Source organism: Sus scrofa, chromosome 12, assembly GCF_054392235.1.
Source record: "Sus scrofa isolate SSC_HxYL_T2T_F1_AM1 chromosome 12, Sscrofa_HxYL_maternal_Yorkshire_Landrace_v2.0, whole genome shotgun sequence".
Lineage (NCBI taxonomy): Eukaryota > Metazoa > Chordata > Mammalia > Artiodactyla > Suidae > Sus > Sus scrofa.
Genome location: NC_139394.1, coordinates 44,657,342 through 44,675,640, shown reverse-complemented (window position 1 = coordinate 44,675,640; position 18,299 = coordinate 44,657,342). Strand labels below are relative to the sequence as shown.

The following is an 18,299-nucleotide window of genomic DNA, read 5'->3' as shown; positions in this document are numbered from 1 at the left end:
CCCTTCCCTTGCTTCAGTCAAAGTGGATGTCTGTTCCGTCTTGCTGCAGGTGCTGTTCAGGTTCAGGGTCAGGAGAAGAAAATACGCCCAGGGCAAAGGGAAACAGAAGTTCACACGGTCACAGGGAACTTTGCGAATTAAAGTATCAGCCTCATTCTAATATCAGCCTTTCAGCGAGTGCCCTGAGTTGAGAGCACAGAACTTTGAGTGTCTTCAGTGGTGCATGGAATTAGCGGAAACATCAGCATCACTGTTGGTTATGGGTACAGGAGAATCAGCAAAGATAAAGAGAAAAAGCTATAAAAACATGGTAGGTCATGCACAGCCAACAGATACTAGTGGAGTCAGACTGTTTACCGTCAACCTCTCACCCTCAGCTAAATAACTACTACATTTGCTGTTAAATGGGGAAGATGGATAGGGAGGCCAACATGGGCTTGCTTAAAGGAAGAACTCAGCAGGAATTAGGGCCTCCCAACACTGGCACATGCGGCTCAGGGAGGCTGTGAGCTCCCTGTCCTGAAATACTCAAGCAGAGGCTGGCCACAATGCATCCTCCAACCTCCTCTACCCTGGGCCCAGCATGGACCCCATCACGGCCTGACTCCCTCTGCCTTCTGGTTGGGTCTGGCCAATGGGAGCCCTGGCAGGACACAGGAGAGGGGAGAGGTGCATGTTTCCCACACTCCCTCCCCATAGGGCCACCTTGGGCCTCAGGACCCCTGGATAGAAGGTCATGGCTCCCCATGGAGCAGCCTGCACCATATACCGGCTACCTCTGGCTTCTGGGTTCTGATTCCTTCTCCCACCTCCCGCAGCCCAAGGAGGGACAGAGCCCGCGAAGAGCCGTTCCTAACCCTGAGGTCCTGCACTAGCCCTTGGGGCTTCCCCACAGCCTGCTCACACCTTTGTAAATTGTGTCTTTATTAAAACCGCCCTGGAATCATCCTAATGTGAGTGCCACCTGCTTCCTGCTGCAACCCTGGTTGATACATGGGGCTTCCCAATCAGAGAAAAAACTAAACGCTATCGCCTCTCTACGCCATACAATTAATTCAGCAGTTTCATGAAATGTGAGTCAGATTCACTTTGTCAAAGGCTTTATTTCATTACAGTACTAAACTCTATGTGATTGGCCATTATCAGACGTAGCTTGTGGCTTACAACTTCAGAAACCATGGCTGCCCACGGCCACCGTCTACAGACAGGGAAACTGAGGCCTTCCAGAATGTTACCCAAGGTCACAGCCAAACACAGGAAGCCAGGAATCCCAGGATCCCACCCCAGGGTGCCTTCCCCAGCAGAGCAAAAATTGGCCCAGGCCATCCTTCCCTGTCCCTTTCCATAACTGAGGCAGCCGTCCCTTCTGTCCCCAGTCCTCTTCCTCCCCCGTTCCCTGGTGGGAGAGGCCATTGGGGAAAATGATGAGGATTTTATAGCATTCCGTGGTAAGCACTTAATAACTCTCCAGGCTATAGATCTGTGCTGCGCATGGGCTGGGGATAATTCACAGTAAAATATGACTTTTCATTTATCACACTGACATGTAATAAATACTTCCCAGTGAAGCTTGGGCACAAAAGAGAGTGGGGTGAGCAACCATCAGATGAGGCTTCGTGTCTGGGTATTGGGGTTCAAGTCCATGGCAGGTGGACTCAGGGAACCAGAACCCTGGAACCAGGGATGCTTATGATGGAATGGGAAATTCCTTCGGGATTATCAGCCCGCGCAGCACCACCACTCCCTCACCACCACTTCTGGGAAAGCAAGAATCTCCCTCCTGGAGCCAAACTCCTCCAAGCCCGGTGGGGTCTGAAACCAGCAGCCCGGGCACTGCCCTCCTCCTCCGCTCTCACACCTGGCTCTGGCCCGTCAAGAGCCTCTCTTCTCCCTCTCCTCCTCCAACCCCTTTCCATCCCTACTGATGCTGTGCTAATAATTGGACATGCAGGTTGTTTTCCAATTTTTCACAATTAGATAATAATCATCATAGCTCCCATTTATTCTGCATCTTCCATGGGTCAGCAGCACTTGCTCATTCAATTCTCAGAACCCCTCCCGGCATCATCACCACCCCCAGCTCACAGGGGAGGGTGCCGACGCTCAAAGGGCTGAGCACCTTGCCCGAGATCACACTGTGATCTGACTACAAGTCCCACTGTCCCCACTGTTGCTACGGCCAGGCATCTTAGATCGGGCTCCTCCAAAGCAGATCCAGAAACAAGGATTTGAGTGCAAGATGCTTATTTAGGAGGTGAGCCCAGGAAGCATCAGTAGGAGGGTGGTGCTGGGAAACGAGAGGAATGAAGCCAGTACAGAATGTGTTATGAGCAGGCTACCAGAAAGGACAACTGGAGGACTCTGGGATGATCCAGAGCACACCTCAGGATAATCCTGCCAGTGAGGGAGGAGCTGGGGTTTATATCCACCAGCTCCTCTGTGTGATTAGAGGATCTTGTTCGATGGCCCTGCTGGCCCTGCTGGCCCTGCTGAGCAGGTTCCACAAGCCAGAGAAAGCACAGGGCAGAATCCCAGTTGCAAGCTGGCAGCTGACAGCCACTGGGTGCCCATGCATGAAAATGGTGAGAGCGAGGGGGCACGGGTGAGGCACTGGCAGCACCCGCCTCCCTGCGCAGGCCCAAACCTGGACCCCCGTCACGGCTTGCCTGGACAAACACGGCAGTCACCAACTGCTCTCCTTGTCTTGGTCCTGCCCCCTCTGACATGTCCCCCAGCTCCAGACAACACACACTTCCCATCATAGTCCACACGGCACAGAATGGGTTGGAAAGCAAGCCCTCCACCAGGAAGGACACCTTGCTGATGCTGGGGTAGAGATGGGCGGAACATGCCTGACCACACAAAGGCAGAGACCACCAGGTCTGAATTATTTTTGAATCCTCACTCAGTGCCTAAGACAGGGTGTGGTGCACAGCATGTGCTCAGTGAATTTTGCTGCATTTGAAATAAATCCCTGCAGGTGATGTGCAGCCAGGGGAGGGCTAGCTTCTCTGAGCACCCTCGGCACCCCTCCTACTGAAAAGCTGATCTTGCCCTCCTTGCTCTGTCCCATGTAGGCAGCTACCCCAGCCCCTAGTGCCAGGCGGCCTCCTTGGGAGACCAAGTCTCAGCCATGTCTCAGTGCACGTGCGCACACACACACAAACACACTGCCCAGAGCCTGACCCAGTTAGGCTTACTACATGCTGGTCAAATACATACTAAGTGACTGAATTAATGAATCGATTAATGAGAGTGCCACGATCCTGGCTTGAGAAATTTTTGGACCAGCGGCCATATGTGGCCAGGAGCCCACTGGCCTGGTAGAAAAGGCTGCATGGTGCCCACACACCACCACCACCAGGGGCACTCGTCCCTCCTCTCAGAGTTCTGACTCCAAGACCAAAGATCTGGCCCGTGTCCAACCTCAGTGACAAGGAACCAAGACAAGGACAGCTGGCCAAGGACCATCAGCTGGCTCTGACTGAGTAGCATTAGCGCAGAGAGCCAGGGCTCCGGGATGCCATTCAAGTTATGTTTCACCTGGAAAGCTGACTTTTCTGATAATGCTCCACGATTGGATGGGAAAGGGCATGAGGGGACAAAGGTACCTCAGTTTCAATCTTTGTTCTGCTACTTGCCACTATGTGACCCCGTGCAAGTGACAATTTTGCTAAGCCTCTGTTTTTTCATCTGTAGAATGGACAAATAATCCATGCCACACAAAGACGCTGAAAGAGAACAGACAACTCAGCAAAGTCCACAGCCCAGTGACCAACCAACACATAGAAAGCATTTGTTTTTCTCCTCACTTTCTGTCTGGCCCGGAGAGTCAAAAGCAACTTCCCACCACCTTGACCCAAAGCCCCCATATAAAGATGGTATGGAATCTCCCCAAAAGCCCATGCAAGAAGAAATCTTGGGAATCATAGGAGGGGTGGCTGAGCATCCTGCTTCTCTAAAAACTTCTGAAACAAGAGCCAGCTCTGTCCATTCCCCTGCAGCTTTCTACACCCCCCCACACCCCCGCCCAGCTGCAGGTCAGAAGAGAGACCATATGAATCCCATCACTAACACTGTTTAACTCCACAAATTCAGAAATTCTCCCAGGTCCTGACTGCTCTTCACAGCCTCAAGGTCCTTACAGGGCACGGTGTATAGGAACCCATTTTTTAGATGAAAAAGCTGAAGCTCCAAGAGAACGATAGAGCCCCAAAAGCTTCTCAACAGGTTTATGGGAAAATGGGGACCTGGGTCATGGGACTGCCACCCCTGCCCTTAACCCATGGGCCACCCTGCCCCTAACACAGCTTGATAAGATAGAAGCATTTACACCCCAAAGTGATCGGAACTTGCCCCCAGCAGCGGGAGACGCCTCCCAACCCCTTCTTCCCACTCCAGATCTCAAGCAGAGAGCAATAAACAATTTGTGGCATTTCCTGCCTGTCGAGGTAGATTTCTTGCTTACAGAGGATATATGGGTTTCTGAATAATTAAGTACGACACTCAGCTTCCAGGGCCCAAGACTCCAAAGGCACAGCGAAGCTGAGGCAGAAATTTTCCATCAGCAACTGAGCCAGAGAGTTTGAGGAGTGTGCTCCCCCCATCTGAGAACTAGACAGACCGGACTGCACCTGGGGACGAGAAGCCCAGGCTGGAAGGGGCATCAGGGACGAGCTGGGCCAGCACCTCATTCCCGGGCAAGAGAACTGAGGGCCAGAGAGGGGGCCTCACCCAGGGTTGCCCAGAGCCTGAAGCCCTGGGAAAATGGTAAAGGTCTTAGATAGGGGCCCACTCATCAGTATTTGAATTCAGCTCTATTTCTTTCTAGCTGTGTCACCCCGGGCAGCCCTCTTATCTCTCTGAGTCTTCGTTTTTCTTTTCTGTCAAATGAGAATAAAACTCTACACATGTTGATAACCCCCATTCTATAGATGGGGGGAAAAGGAGGTGATGAAAGTGAAAGCTATTGGTGAATTGTAAAGAGATATGCAAAAAAAATGGGCTTCAGAAGCCATTTGGGCTCCAGCATCAAACTCTTCTCTCTCCCCCGCCTCCTCAACCTCCCACCTCTGCTGCCTCAAAGAAAAGACTGAAGAGCACATTCAGGAAGCAACAGGAAGACAAGATTGAATCAGAACCAAAGTGCCACCTTCATAAGAGCAACAGAGCTTGATATAGAGCCAGCTGATAACAGAGCTACTGGAAGAAGCAGAGTTCAAGGTCAGCAGACTAAGGCTAGTCACATGTCAGGATTACAACTAGTCATCATCACTACTACGTGCCAGCTCTATGCTGAGCCCCTTACTGTCATATTCAGTACTAATTACAACTCTGTGAGATAAGGTACTATTGTCCTCATTTTCCAGAATGATGAAACTGGTTCAGAGAGGTTAAGAAATTTGTCTGAGGTCACACAGCTAATAAGCGATGGAACAGGGTTCAAACAAATGGTCTGCCTCCAAACCTGCCTTCTTAAGCCCTCTGCTTTTCTGCCTCCTTAGACCATTAAAGGAGGTCTCTCTGAATCCCAGGGACTCTATGCAGCTCAAAGATAGCAGAGAAGCCTGTGTGAGTATCCACAGCTATAATTTATAGGCAAAAAAGAAAAAATTCTCACCTCTGCCCCTGCCTAGAAATGGAAAAGGGCAAGGGAAGAAGAAAAAAGTAGAGTAACTTTTCTCTTTTAGCCTCACAGGACTATAAATGCAGCTGTGTAAATCACCCCAGGGCCAGGAAAATGAAATAAGACAGAGGGAGGATGGGTCCCCATGTCACATCCCCCTGCACATAATAAATGCTCCCTATTAAACCCAGTGAGCTAGTACCCTTTTCAACACATTCACAGTTTTGCTGCCCCTGCCTCTTGCTCTGTGAACAAAGCCTCTACTCCAGTGGCTTCCCCCTCCCCAAAGGTCACTGAAAGACCCCCAAGTAATAGTCGTTAGATAGGAACTTCAGGGTCTAAGGTAGGACCCCACCACGGGCTCAAGTCACAACTGCCCCTCCCCCAAAATGAGCAGGGCAGGCTCCCACAACCCCTGCCCAACCCTCAAACCCCTCCAGATGAGGTCCCACTCACCCTGAAGCTAGGGCTGCCTAGCAGGGCCTCCCGCAGCAAAGGATCCAACTTTAACTCAGAAGAGCCAGTGCAAATGAACCAGAACAATGTTCTCATTCAACAACCTTGTTGACACACCGAGAAATGGAGGCCTGAAGAGACGCGAGCCTCACTAGAATAAAGCTCGGGCGGGAAGTAGATCTCCTGGCTGCCTGTTCAGTGCTCTCTCACTAACCATAGCTCCAGCCTCCAAGCTGGGCTAAGAAGCTGTTCCCTGAATCCCCACTGCATATGCGAGCTGGAAGCTGAGGTGCTACAGAGCCTGCCAACTGCCAGCAGCTCCTTCACACAGAGGCTAAAGGGCAAAGGTAGAGAAAGGCAGCCTGGCATAGCAGAATCAACCGAGAATGTGAACACTGGACAGACCTGGCTTCAAATCCTAGCTTGGCCATTGTGTTAGTTACCTATTGCTGGCTGTGCAACAATGACCCCAAATCTTAGCAGCTTAAGACAGCACATATTTATCATCTCACAGTTTCTGCAAGTAGTGAATCTGGGTCCAGTTTAGCTGGGTCCTCTGCAAGCCTGGTTTCTCATGAGGCTGCAGTCAAGGTGTCAGCCCAGGATCTGCAGTCTCATCTGATGGACTGATGGGGGAAGAATTCACTCTCAAGCTCACTCATGTGGCTGTTGGCCAAACTGAGTTTCCTGCAGGCCACTGCAATGAGGGCCTCAGTTCCTTGCTGCATGGGCCTCTCCCACCTGGCTTCTTGCCTCATCAAAGTGTATAAGCCAGGAGAGCAATAAACAGTGTCTGCTAACATGAAGGCAGTCACAAGCTTTGGTAACCTAATCATAAAGGGACAACCTATCACCTCTGTCATATTCTCTTGGTTAGAATCACATCCCTTGGTCCAGCCCACGTCGAAGGGGAGAGGAGTCCACAAAGGCGGGAATGCCAGGAAGTAAAGATCACTGAAGGCCACCTGATGTCTGCCCACCACACCTATTGCTGGCTGTGTGTCCCAGCCACATTCCTTAATCCTCCTGAGCATCAGTTTCCTCCTCTATAATAGGGATGAGGATACTGTGCTCAGCATCAAGCACATAGAAGGTGCTCAAGAAATGGTACTTATTATTCTCCTAAGTGCTATCTATAGATTGGGAGGCCAGGAGAATCAGGTCAGGCTGATGAGCAGCTAGACATATACAGGGAAACATATGGACCTGGACACAGTTGCGGAGACAACAGACAAGGTACATGGGCCTTCCCAGTCTGAGGGGTGAAAAGACAAGCTTGTGAAGTAGAACTCATTTGCTGAGTTGGACTCCAGAGGCAGTGTAACAGGGAGAGTTTAGGGCACAGAGTAACTGGGGAAACTGCAGATGTTGGCTTAGGAGACCTGAGAATGAGCTGAGCCATGCAGAGCTTCCGTTCACATCAGAGCTTCATGAGGAAGGCTAGAACCTCCTCCCTCAGAGGCAGGGATCTGGAGTCCCTGAGAGCTGGTCTCCTCAAAGAGGATCTGAAGGGAGCCAAAGCTGAGTCCAGCACTGGCCAGCCGGCTGATCACATTGGACATTCTAAGTCAGATGTTCGCCAGTCAGGGGAGCTTGCATGTACCACCAGCCGGTGCTGGATGAAAGGTGGTACCTGTGGAGGGCAAGGACTTTCTTGAAGAGCTTGGCTTCGCACTGTTAAAACAACTGGCTGATGAAAACTGTAGCCAGATGCTATAGGTTATAAGCATAGAGAAGGAAAAGAAGAGAATCCTGGAGTACCCAAGCTGAAATGATTTTGGAGGATCACAGATGGGCATCGGGGAGCCATGAGCCCTCTGAAATTATTTACAAAATTGTATGTGTGGCTGTGCATTTTGCGAAAGGAGAAAAATCTATCCACCATGCCAAACAGATTAGGAACAAAGATGCAGCCCAACTCTCCCATTTTACAGATAAAAAGACTGCAGCTCAGGTGGGAGCTGGGACTCCCCCAAGCCACCCAGCCATCCCGCAGGGGAGTCAAGGTGAGGTCCCGGGTCAGTCCGTTTTCCACCTTTCTTGGGCAGACTTGAGGCCCACCCTTCACCTGCAGAAGCTTAGACTCTGCGTCCTAATAAAGCAGCGACATCTCTGAATGATGTTTAATTATTTTCCAGGAGAATTGCTTTAATGGGCTGTGTGAAATGTAAAGGATTTTTAATAAAATCTCACAAGCTCTGGGGGCTCCCGGGCCCTCCCCATGCTCCCCTTTGTTATTTCTCCTGATCCCATGAAGATATAACATTTGTCACTGTTTCATTAGGAACCACGGTGCCCCGTATTATTTATGAGCTTGCTATTTATTGAAAATTGTATTTTTGAGGGGGAAGAAGGGGGGGATGAAGTTTATCACAGAGAAGCCTTGGCAAGAAAATTAGTGACATTTCAAAGTCCCCAAATCCCTGCTCCTATAAAAACTGAATGAGTTCAGCCCCCAGACGTCAAAGTATGACTTCAAGTCCTTTTCCAGGTGAGGGCTGTCACGGGGTCACGCGATACCTTGATGAACCTGAGGAAAAGGTAAAGGCTTTTACAGTCTTCTCTTTGATGGCCTATGTCTCTCTTTCGCAAAACAAAATTTAAAAATACCAGAAAACTCTTTTATTCAAAATAATATATGCACAAGGTTAAACACAGTATCCTGCTAAACTACTGCCTGCTCTCAGATCTGTTCCCCCTAGGCAGCCATGCCTAACTTTTTTAAATGTCTCTTCTTATATTTACCTCCATTTTTCTAAATAATTTGCTTCTGCTGATATTTCTTGATTCATCAGTTTTAGACACAATCTATTGACTTACTACTGTAAGAGACGAGGATTTATCTCCCTTGCGCCCCCTCCACCCCCTCCTGCCATTTAGCTCTATTTTTCGTTCTTCCATTGGCTACCCCTGTGATCTTCCGTCCTCCAGAGCTGCCCTTTGCAAAAAGAGAATCTGCACTAAGAGGATGTCAGTGCTCCTCTCCTTCCCTTCACCTCACTTCTTCAACTTCCACCTCCTAACTTCTGTCATCCACACTCTTACTTTTATGATGGTGAGGCTGATGATAACACATTTATTCTATAACCATAATAGGCCTTTCCAATTAATTCTAAGGATGAAAATCACTGAAAATCACTAGGCATATTATTGTGCCAAGATAAAGACTATTTACTGCAGAGCCAAGTAGTGTATTATAATTACAGTTTTAAGGTACAGTTTTGTGTGTGTGTGTGTGTGTGTGTGTGTGTGTGTGTGTGTGTACTTATAAGTTTCAAGTTCCCTTTCTTTATTTTTTGGCCCTAGCTGGCTTTTTTTTTTTTTTTTTTTTTTTTTGCTTTTCAGGGCTGTGCTTGCGGCATATGGAAGCTCCCAGGCTAGAAGTCTAATTGGAGTTGTAGCTGCCAGCCTACACCACAGCCACAGCAACTCGTAATCCAAGCTGTGTCTGTGACCTACACAACTCACAGCTATGCCAGAGCCTTAACCCACTGAGCGAGGCCAGGGATGGAACCCAAATCCTCATGGACACTAGTCGGGTTCATAACCCGCTGAGCCACAACAGGAACTCCTCCAATTCTTTTTAGAAGTCTAAATAGGAGTTCCCGTCGTGGCGCAGTGGTTAACGAATCCGACTAGGAACCATGAGGTTGCAGGTTCGGTCCCTGCCCTTGCTCAGTGGGTTAAGGATCCGGCGTTGCCGTGAGCTGTGGTGTACGTTGCAGACGCGGCTCGGATCCCGCGTTGCTGTGGCTCTGGCGTAGGCCGGTGGCTACAGCTCCGATTAGACCCCTAGCCTGGGAACTTCCATATGCCGCGGGAGCGGCCCAAGAAATAGCAACAACAACAACAAAAAAAGACAAAAAAAAAAAAAAAAAAAAAGTCTAAATAAAGTATATTCTATCCAGCGCTCCTTTTCTCAGGGACTGCCACCACTCCTGCCCACTGGGCTCTCTGTCCTTTTGCTTTAATCTGGACCGGTTGCTCTCCAGATCTGCACACAACTCTTAACCTGCAACTCATCCTTGCTCTTCTGAATTCTACCTATAGCTTCTCGCCTTCCCAATCTTTCCCCTCTCCTGGATTACCCTCTCGTTTATTGTAATGCAACCTCAAGTTGCTTCCCTAAAAAGGATTTACAGAAGATAAATGTTATGAGTCCTTGTTACTTGCATGGTGGGCTGGCTGAATACAGAAATCCTAGATTGAAAATCTTTTTTTTTTTTTTTTTTTCTTCAGAATTGTGAAGGTAGCCAGTGTTGCTAGAGTCTGAATCCAGTCTGATTCTTGTTGCTTTGTAAGTGCCCCGATTCCCCCTTAGACTATCCCTTTCTCCTGTTGCTCTTCTGACTCACAATGATGTGCCAAATTGGTGTGGACTCTTTTTATTTATTGGATTGAGCACTCGGTGGGCCATTTCTTACTGTGTTTAAGTTGGAATTTACATGTAGTTTTACAACTTACATATTAAACTACATATGTGAAGCTACAAATATTTTCAGTACCTGACGAGTTCCCTCATGCATCCTCCTGGTTGGTAGCTTTCCAAGAATAGCCACTATTCTCTCCTCTATCACCATAGGCTAGTTCTGTCTGTTTCATATGAATGAACTTTTACAGTATGTATTCTTCTGTGCCTGGCTTCTTTTGCTTAATATTATGTCCCTGACATTCACCCACATTGTTCATGTAGGGATTATTTTTTCTTTTTCACTGCTGCATAACACTCCATCGTGCATGTACCACGATTTATTTATACAAATGGCAGTGGACATTTGGAATTGTCCCCAGTTTTGAGCTATTATGAGCAATGTTTCTGCAGTGTTCTTGTATTTTTTAGTGGAAATAAGTATTCACATCTCTTCAGTCTACATTTAGAAGTAGAAATGTTGGATCACAGAGTGGACCCATGTATTTAACTTTTGCAGATGATGCCAAACAGATTTTCAAAGTGTGCGATTTTAAACAACCAGCAGCAATGTTTAAGAGTTCCCATTGCTCCACATTCTCACCAGTACTTTCAGACCTCTTATTTTTGCCATTCTATAGAGGCATGGCGGTATTCTATTGTGGCTTTAATTAGCATTTCCCTGATGACGAATCATATTGAGCACCTTTGACCATTTTGTGCTTCTTTTACTGACATTTCATATCACTGAGTTATTTTGCATATCTTTTGCTCATTCTCACAGTTTCTTCATGAGTTTGTAGGATTTCTGTATAAACTCGAGATGCACTTTCTTTGTTGGCTGTATGCATTACAAATACTTCTCCAAGGCTTTGGCTTGTCTTTTCACTCTCTTAAAAGCATCTTTACTGAAAAGAAGTTCTTGATTTTAACAGGGCCTAAATTTAGTGATTTTTTTTATAGCTAGTGGCTTCTGTATTCTATTTAAGAAATCCTTGCTCATTCCAAAGACATGAAGCTATTCTTTTGGGTTTTTTCCTAGAAACTATATTGTTTTACCTTTCACGTTTAGGTCTATGATTCATCCTGAATCAATTTTTGTGTATGGCATGTAATCAGGATTAAGTTTCTTTTTTGTATAGCTATCCAACTGGTCTAGTGCTACTAGGCTCTTTCAATATACAGATTCAGGTCCTCCAGCTTTAGGCAGTTATAGTGCATTATTTCTCGATGACTTTCACCCCTCTGTTTTCTCTGTTTTGGAGCTCCTATCATTCAGATGTTAGACTTCCTGGATTACTCCCCTTGGTCTCTTCTTTTTTTCTCTTATTTTTCTTGTCCTTTTCCTCTTTTACTTCCAGAGAACGTTCTTCAACTTCACCTTCCAACCCTTGAGTTGAATTTTATTTCAACAACATTTTTTCATTTCCAGCTAGTCTATCGTGTTCTCCCATTGATCTTATTGCACAGCTCTGCCCCACTTCTAGTTGTTAATGGAGAGTTGTCCCTGCATGTCACTTAGTGGATCATTCTCAGCCCCTGCAGAGCTGTCTGCGCTGAAATAAAGGCTGAACCATCCAGCCTTGGTTGGTGTTCCAGAGAGGAACCCATATCTTCAGAGTGTCCCTCCCCTTTCCTCCATTATTCCTGCTTCTCATGTCTTCTTGCTTCTCATTCTCTTTCTAGATTTCCATAATTAGGCTCTCCAGGGAAATGAAACAGGTATTTATAGACAGGACATTTATGGGAATGCCCCCAGGATCCACCCTGAGGAGAGGGTGAAGGAAGGAGAAATAGGCAGAGTGAGGAAATGAATTGCAGTGCAGTTGCAACAAAGGCTTTGCCTGATTCCCAAAGAATAACACTGGGATTGGAATGACCCTCCAGTCATCTCACCTTGAGGAGAGGGGGCAGGACTTTTGCCCTCCCCACCTCACTGTCCAGCCGAAAGAAGCCTCCGCTGGGGAGGAGGTGTAACCTTGGCCTAAACAGCTCTCTTTGGCTGAGGGAAATTGTTGGAGGACTCAGCTAAGAGCTCTCAGCTGCCATCACACTCAGGGGCTGGAAGAATGAGTGCCTCCTATCCTTCCTGCGCTCTGAGGGATCAGGCCTCTACACAGGTGTATTTGCTCACTCCTTGAGGAACATACTACCTGGGTCCTGCAACAATTAGGGTATATGGCCCCTTTCCCTTTATAGCAGATCCAGCACTTCCTCCAGCCAAGTTATGTGGTGACTTTACCCCAGTAATTTGTCTGATGACCAGAAGAGAGATGGGTGGAGCCTGAGGGTAATACAAGTTATCTGAGGCCTTTGCATCACCTTCCAGCAAGCATGGAGCAGGTGAGGTGATTGGCCTTTACCAGGGAAGATCAGGCCATCTGCAGACCCAAAGGGACCAGGGAGATCTGACGCTTGATGACACTCCCATCACAGATGTTCCCATCACAAGTCTGAGGATCCCACTTCCTCCCAGGCATGAAGAAGCAGACTGGCCTTGATATTCAGTTCAGATTTTTCTGCCTTTTGGTTCCAAGATCACTTTAGGTGCTGCCTCCTTGGACCATTCCCAGTACTACTAACTTTCTTAGGTGGATTTAGATGAACTTTGAGACAGAAATTCATGTTCAAAAAGTTTACTAGGAGTTTCCTCTGGGTCAACACCTGGAAGAGTGCCAACGCTCTCCAGCCAAAGACCTCCAGAACACCCCTGCAGGTGAGCAAGTTGGCTTTATTGCTTGCTGCTGTGACGAACATCAAGGGGACTTACAGGGCATCTCAGTAAGGGGATGTTAAAGAGGACTTAAGGATTTGGGCTCATGTTAGGTGATTTAGGGGCTGGTTCAATTTTGCTCTGAATTGGATGCTGTTAGGAAGCTATGGTTCGTCTATGCTTCTATGATTATATTCCAATGATCAGGTGTCTTAATAAATCTAATTTAGAAGGAGGGAGACTAAAGCTAAAGCTGTAACTGGTAAAGAAGCAGCATCACTCACATTCATCAGTATAGGGGGATGTTTGGTATTTCTGTGGTTTGGACAGTGATCATGCTTTGTCTTTGCTTAGAAGAGATTACGGAGTGGTCTTGTTTTGTGTCTCCTTTCCTGGTGGCCACTGAGTGGTCTCATCTAGTGTTCTGTGAGAAGGTTTATGTCTACAGCCTAGGGGTGAGCACAGGGCCAGCTCCTTGATGTCAGAGACTGCTTGTGTCTGTCTCTCAGGAGTGAAGGATGCAGGATCGCATGGAGAGGGGAGTTGAACTGTGATACAGTCATAGCAAAGGCCTCAGAAGATGCCACAGGGAGAGGCTGAGCCCCAGTAGCCCGCTCCCCACAGTGGGCAGTTGCTGGATGCACACCACCCCTGGCAGGGGTAAGGCCTTGAGGGAGGCAGCCATCTATGGCTGAGGCTATCCCAGAGAATAGCCCGCATCCACTGGACTCACTCTCTCTCTCTCTCATGCACACATGCCCCATGTGAAACCAGGACCTGAAACTCCATGTCAGTACTAGAACTTACTTCGGGGAAATCAAGGAATCCACATAGTGCAGTTCCCCCAAAGCCCCATAACTCCCCCTCACCACACCCACAGCTACCATTTAAAACTGAAGGGTGGATCAGAGGAAAAGGAGGGTGAATGCTGGCTCTGTCCTGGACCAGAGGTGGGAGATACAATTAAAACCACTAAAACTAGCACTTCTACACCAAAGCCTCCCACCACAACCCCCAGCCCAGCCCTCCTGGGAGTAAAATAATGTAAAATATTCTTCCAAATAGCTAATCTGCACTACAAAGAGAAGTTGGGGAGGGGAGACTTAAGCTACAGGGAAGGATTCAAATTGAAAATGCTCAGGGGGCCCCATTAATAAAAACAATAATTCAGCTCTTACCGAGTAATCCAGAAAAAGACAAGAAATGGCTGAGTCCCTGCCTGGGTGGGGAAGGGGAGGTGAAATCGGGACAGGCTGACAGACAGGCTGACATCCCACAAATGCCCCTTTGCATTTCTCCAGAGAAGCATAAAGGTCAGTGGGTTTGCAGGTCCCGTAGCGGGGGCCCACGCCAGCCTTTGCCCCACTGCTTGCCGTGGGAGGGCTCCCGACTGGAGCTGTAGCGATCCAAGGGGGTGAGCTGACCAGACACCTGGCTTCACAGGGAGTCTCTCTGCCTCTCAGACTTGCGTGTACAAAGAACAGGATGGGCACCAACACCAGCTCTGGGTCAGGGACTGTGCTAGCTCCTTTGTCCCTTATCTCCTATGTGACGTTAATAATAAAACAATTAGCATGTTCTGAGAGTTCACTACATCCCAGATGCTGTGCTTTATCTCACAGACCCTCACAACGAAACCGAAAGATAGACCTATTGATAACCCCATTTTTCTTTGGTTAACAGCTTTGTTGAGATACAATTCACATACTTTACAGGTGACCCATTAAAGCACACAATTCAATCGTTTTTAGTACAGTCTCAGAGTTGTGCAACTGGCACTGTAATCAATTTTTGGTGCTTTCATTACCTCTCCCCCCCAAAACCCACAGCCTTTGGTTCGCACTCTGCCAACCCTTCCACGCCCCAGAGACAACCACTTACTTACTTTTCTATCTCTACACATTTGCCTATTCTGGATATTTCATATAAATGGACATATAAAATATGTGATCTTTCATCACTAGCTTCTTTAACGTAGCATAATGTTTTCAAGGTACATCATGCTGCAGCACGTATCAGTACTTATTCTTTTTATTGCTGAATAATACTTCACTGCATGTAACACATCACATTTTGTTAATCCAGTCATAAGTCAATGGCCATTTGGTTTGTTTCCACCTTTCGGCTATTAAGAATAATGCTGCTATGAACATCTGTGTACAAGTTTTTGTGTAGACACATGTTTTCATTTTGCTTGTGTATACTTAAGAGTGGAATTACAACAGTTCAGGTCGCTGCTGTGGCACGGGTTCAGTCCCTGGCCTGGGAAACTTCCACATGCCATGGACGCAGCTCCCCCAAAAAAAATTTTTAAAAAGATGACAACTGCATTGCAGGATCATATATAGTAACTCGTGTTTAACTTTTTAAGGAACTGCCAAACAGTTTTTCCAAAGTGGCTGTGCCATTTTACATTCTACCAGTGCATGAGGGTTCTAACTTCTCCACATCGTCACCAACATTTCTTATTACCAGTCTTTTTCAATTACAGTCATCCTACTGTTATAAAGAGGTATGCCATTGCAGATTTGATTGGCATTTCCCTAACAGCTAACGATGTTAGGCATCTTTTCATGCGCTTAATGGCCATTTGTACATCTTCTTTGGAGAAATGTCTATTCAGATCCTTTGCCCATTTTTAAGTGGGTTACTTGCCTCTTTATCATTGAGTTGTAAGAGTTCTTTATATATTCTAAATATAAGTCCTTTATCAGATACATGATTTGAACATATCTTTCCTCATTCTATGGGCAGTCTTTTCACTTTTTTGATAGGATCCACAAAAGTGTCTAATTTTTATGAAGTCCACTTTATCTATTTTTATCTTGTTGCTTAAAATAATCCCATTTACCATAAGGAGAAAAACTGAGGCAGACTTTTGGCAACTTGCCCAAAAACACATAATAGTAACTGAGAGAGCCAGGATTCAATCCCATGTCTTCAGACTCAAAAACTTCCTTTGAGGGTCTGAGGAAGTCACTGTGAGCAGGGACTGTGTCTCCTGCGGATCTGACTGCACTGCTGTGGTCCCCAAACCCTGGAAGAATGCTTACTCCTACCCCTGCGTGTTCGGAGCCCAGAATGGCCCCAGTATCCGGCCCTGGCAATAAAACGTGCTACCCTGCCCCAGATGAGGATACCTGAACTACCTCTCTACAAGTCTCATAAGGCACAGAACAGAAACTCTGCCACTTGGAAAGTTTCTTTACAGTGTGCCCTGTGGCAGGTGGATGGATAAAAGGAACCTGTCAATCTAGGACCCATCAACTCACCAGAGACCAGGAGCTCATCCAACAGTATTAAGAGATTCTTACAAATTCCTTCATGTTCCTCTGTAATGTTTCCCATACATCACCCCATTTTTCTCTATAAATATTTATCCCTTCAACAAATGTGTATCAGGCACCTATTCAGTGCAAAGCACTGCACCAAGAAACTGGAAGATAAAGTGTTTTTCTCTTTAGATCACCCTGAGAAAATGAGGGAACAACTGAGATGAAGAAATGGAAGCACCTTGGAGTTCTCTTGTGGTGCAGCAGGTTAGGACCCAGCATTGTCACTGCAGCAGCTCAAGTTGCTGCTATGGCATGGGTTCGATTCCTACCCTGGGAACTTCCATATGCTGAGGGTGCAGGTCCCCCCCCCAAAAAAAAAGAAATGGAAGAACATCTCTTAACTTAACCGAGGTGATAAAACCAGACAATGGTGACCTAACAGAGCCCTGATCCCTGGGTCCTACATCCAGGCTCTGAACATCATCAGTCAATGGGGTCAAACTCAAGGTTACCTCTGCTTTCATTCCCAGCTAAGAATAGAGCTCACCAATTAGAAAAATATTACTCAACCCCAAGAACACAAAGGTGACTATAAATGAGTCTCGCAGCAACCATTCCTTCTGCCTCTTCTGCTGAAACTACATGGTAGCTCCACAACTTCAGAAGGGATCTCCTATCAGGTGCTGACTTGGCAGACTGGCTTCCTGTCTTCCATCTTTTGATTATTATTATTTTATAACCAATTTTCCAGTTGAATCTTTTATTTGTGCAAAAGCCCATCCAGCCTTAAGCATATTCTTCTTGTCTTTGAATGTTATCTCTCTTTTTAATTAAAAAAAAAAAAAAACACTTACATAAGGCGGCACAAACTAGGTCACCATCAGAGTCTTCCCTTCCCAAAGAGCAGTTCTACAGATATTAACCCTAGCACTGCTACTGACAGAAGGGGTGACTTTGTCCATGTCACTTCCCCTCCCTAGGCTCAGTACTTTTCTCTCAAATAAATGGTTTAGGCTCCACTCTCCTTTCTGAAAGCTCCTTCTGGCTCTTAATTCTTGAGTCCTCATTTAGGCCTGGGTCTCAAAAACGTTAACTACATATTCCTGGGATGGAATGGTAGCCAATTTGCCCAATGACCTCAAATGCCAACCAAGGGCGCACTCCACCTGTTCCATTTATTGGACCCCTGTTGTGTGTCAGAAACCTTATCTTTAATCTTCCATCACCATCATGAAGGAACAATCAGAGGAATTCATTTTAAATATAGGCCAGATCGTATCGTTTCTCTGTACCATCCCTCCAGAGGCTTCTTCTCACTCAGAGTCAAAGCCAGAATCCTACGATGGCCTCCAAGGTCCTACATGACCCACCATCTCTCCATCCTCTCCACTCCAGCCTCACTGTCCCATGGGTATATCGAGCATGTGCTCACCTCTGAGCCTTTGCCCTTGTTTTCCCTCTGCCTAGAAATCTCTTCCTCTAGACCAGGAGTCCTCAACCAGGGGACAATTTCACTTCCCAAGGAACAATATCTAGAGACATTTTCAGTTGTTACAGCTGGAGAGAAGGTGCTGTCTGCATCTAGTGGGGAAAGCCAGGGATGCTTCTATGTCATGCATGCAACAATGCGTGACATAGTCTCCACAATAGAAATTGTCCCATCCAAAATTGTCAATAGTGTAGGGGTTGAGAAACCTTGACCCAGATGGTATCAGGGTGACCTTCCTCATTTCCTTCACGGTTCTACTCTGCCCTCCATGTGTAAAATAGAAACTACCCAACTCAGTAGTCCATCTCCTTACTGCCTTAGGCTTATCCGTG

At 47.0% G+C, this 18,299-nt stretch overlaps 1 protein-coding gene across 7 annotated transcripts in view; it reads right to left on the bottom strand.

The window, feature by feature from the left end:
• CCT6B (chaperonin containing TCP1 subunit 6B) overlaps positions 1 to 18,299 on the bottom strand; it is a 277,630-nt gene that overhangs the window by 180,772 nt on the left and 78,559 nt on the right. The window contains exon 15 of one of the 7 annotated variants that reach the window (XM_084985143.1): positions 8,388 to 8,612. The exons of the other annotated variants lie outside the window; for them this stretch is intronic. Coding sequence (XP_084841269.1) covers positions 8,584 to 8,612 — 29 coding nt within the window. The 3' untranslated portion in view covers positions 8,388 to 8,583. Of the gene's footprint in view, positions 1 to 8,387; positions 8,613 to 18,299 lie in introns of those variants that run through there. 7 annotated transcript variants of the gene reach the window in all.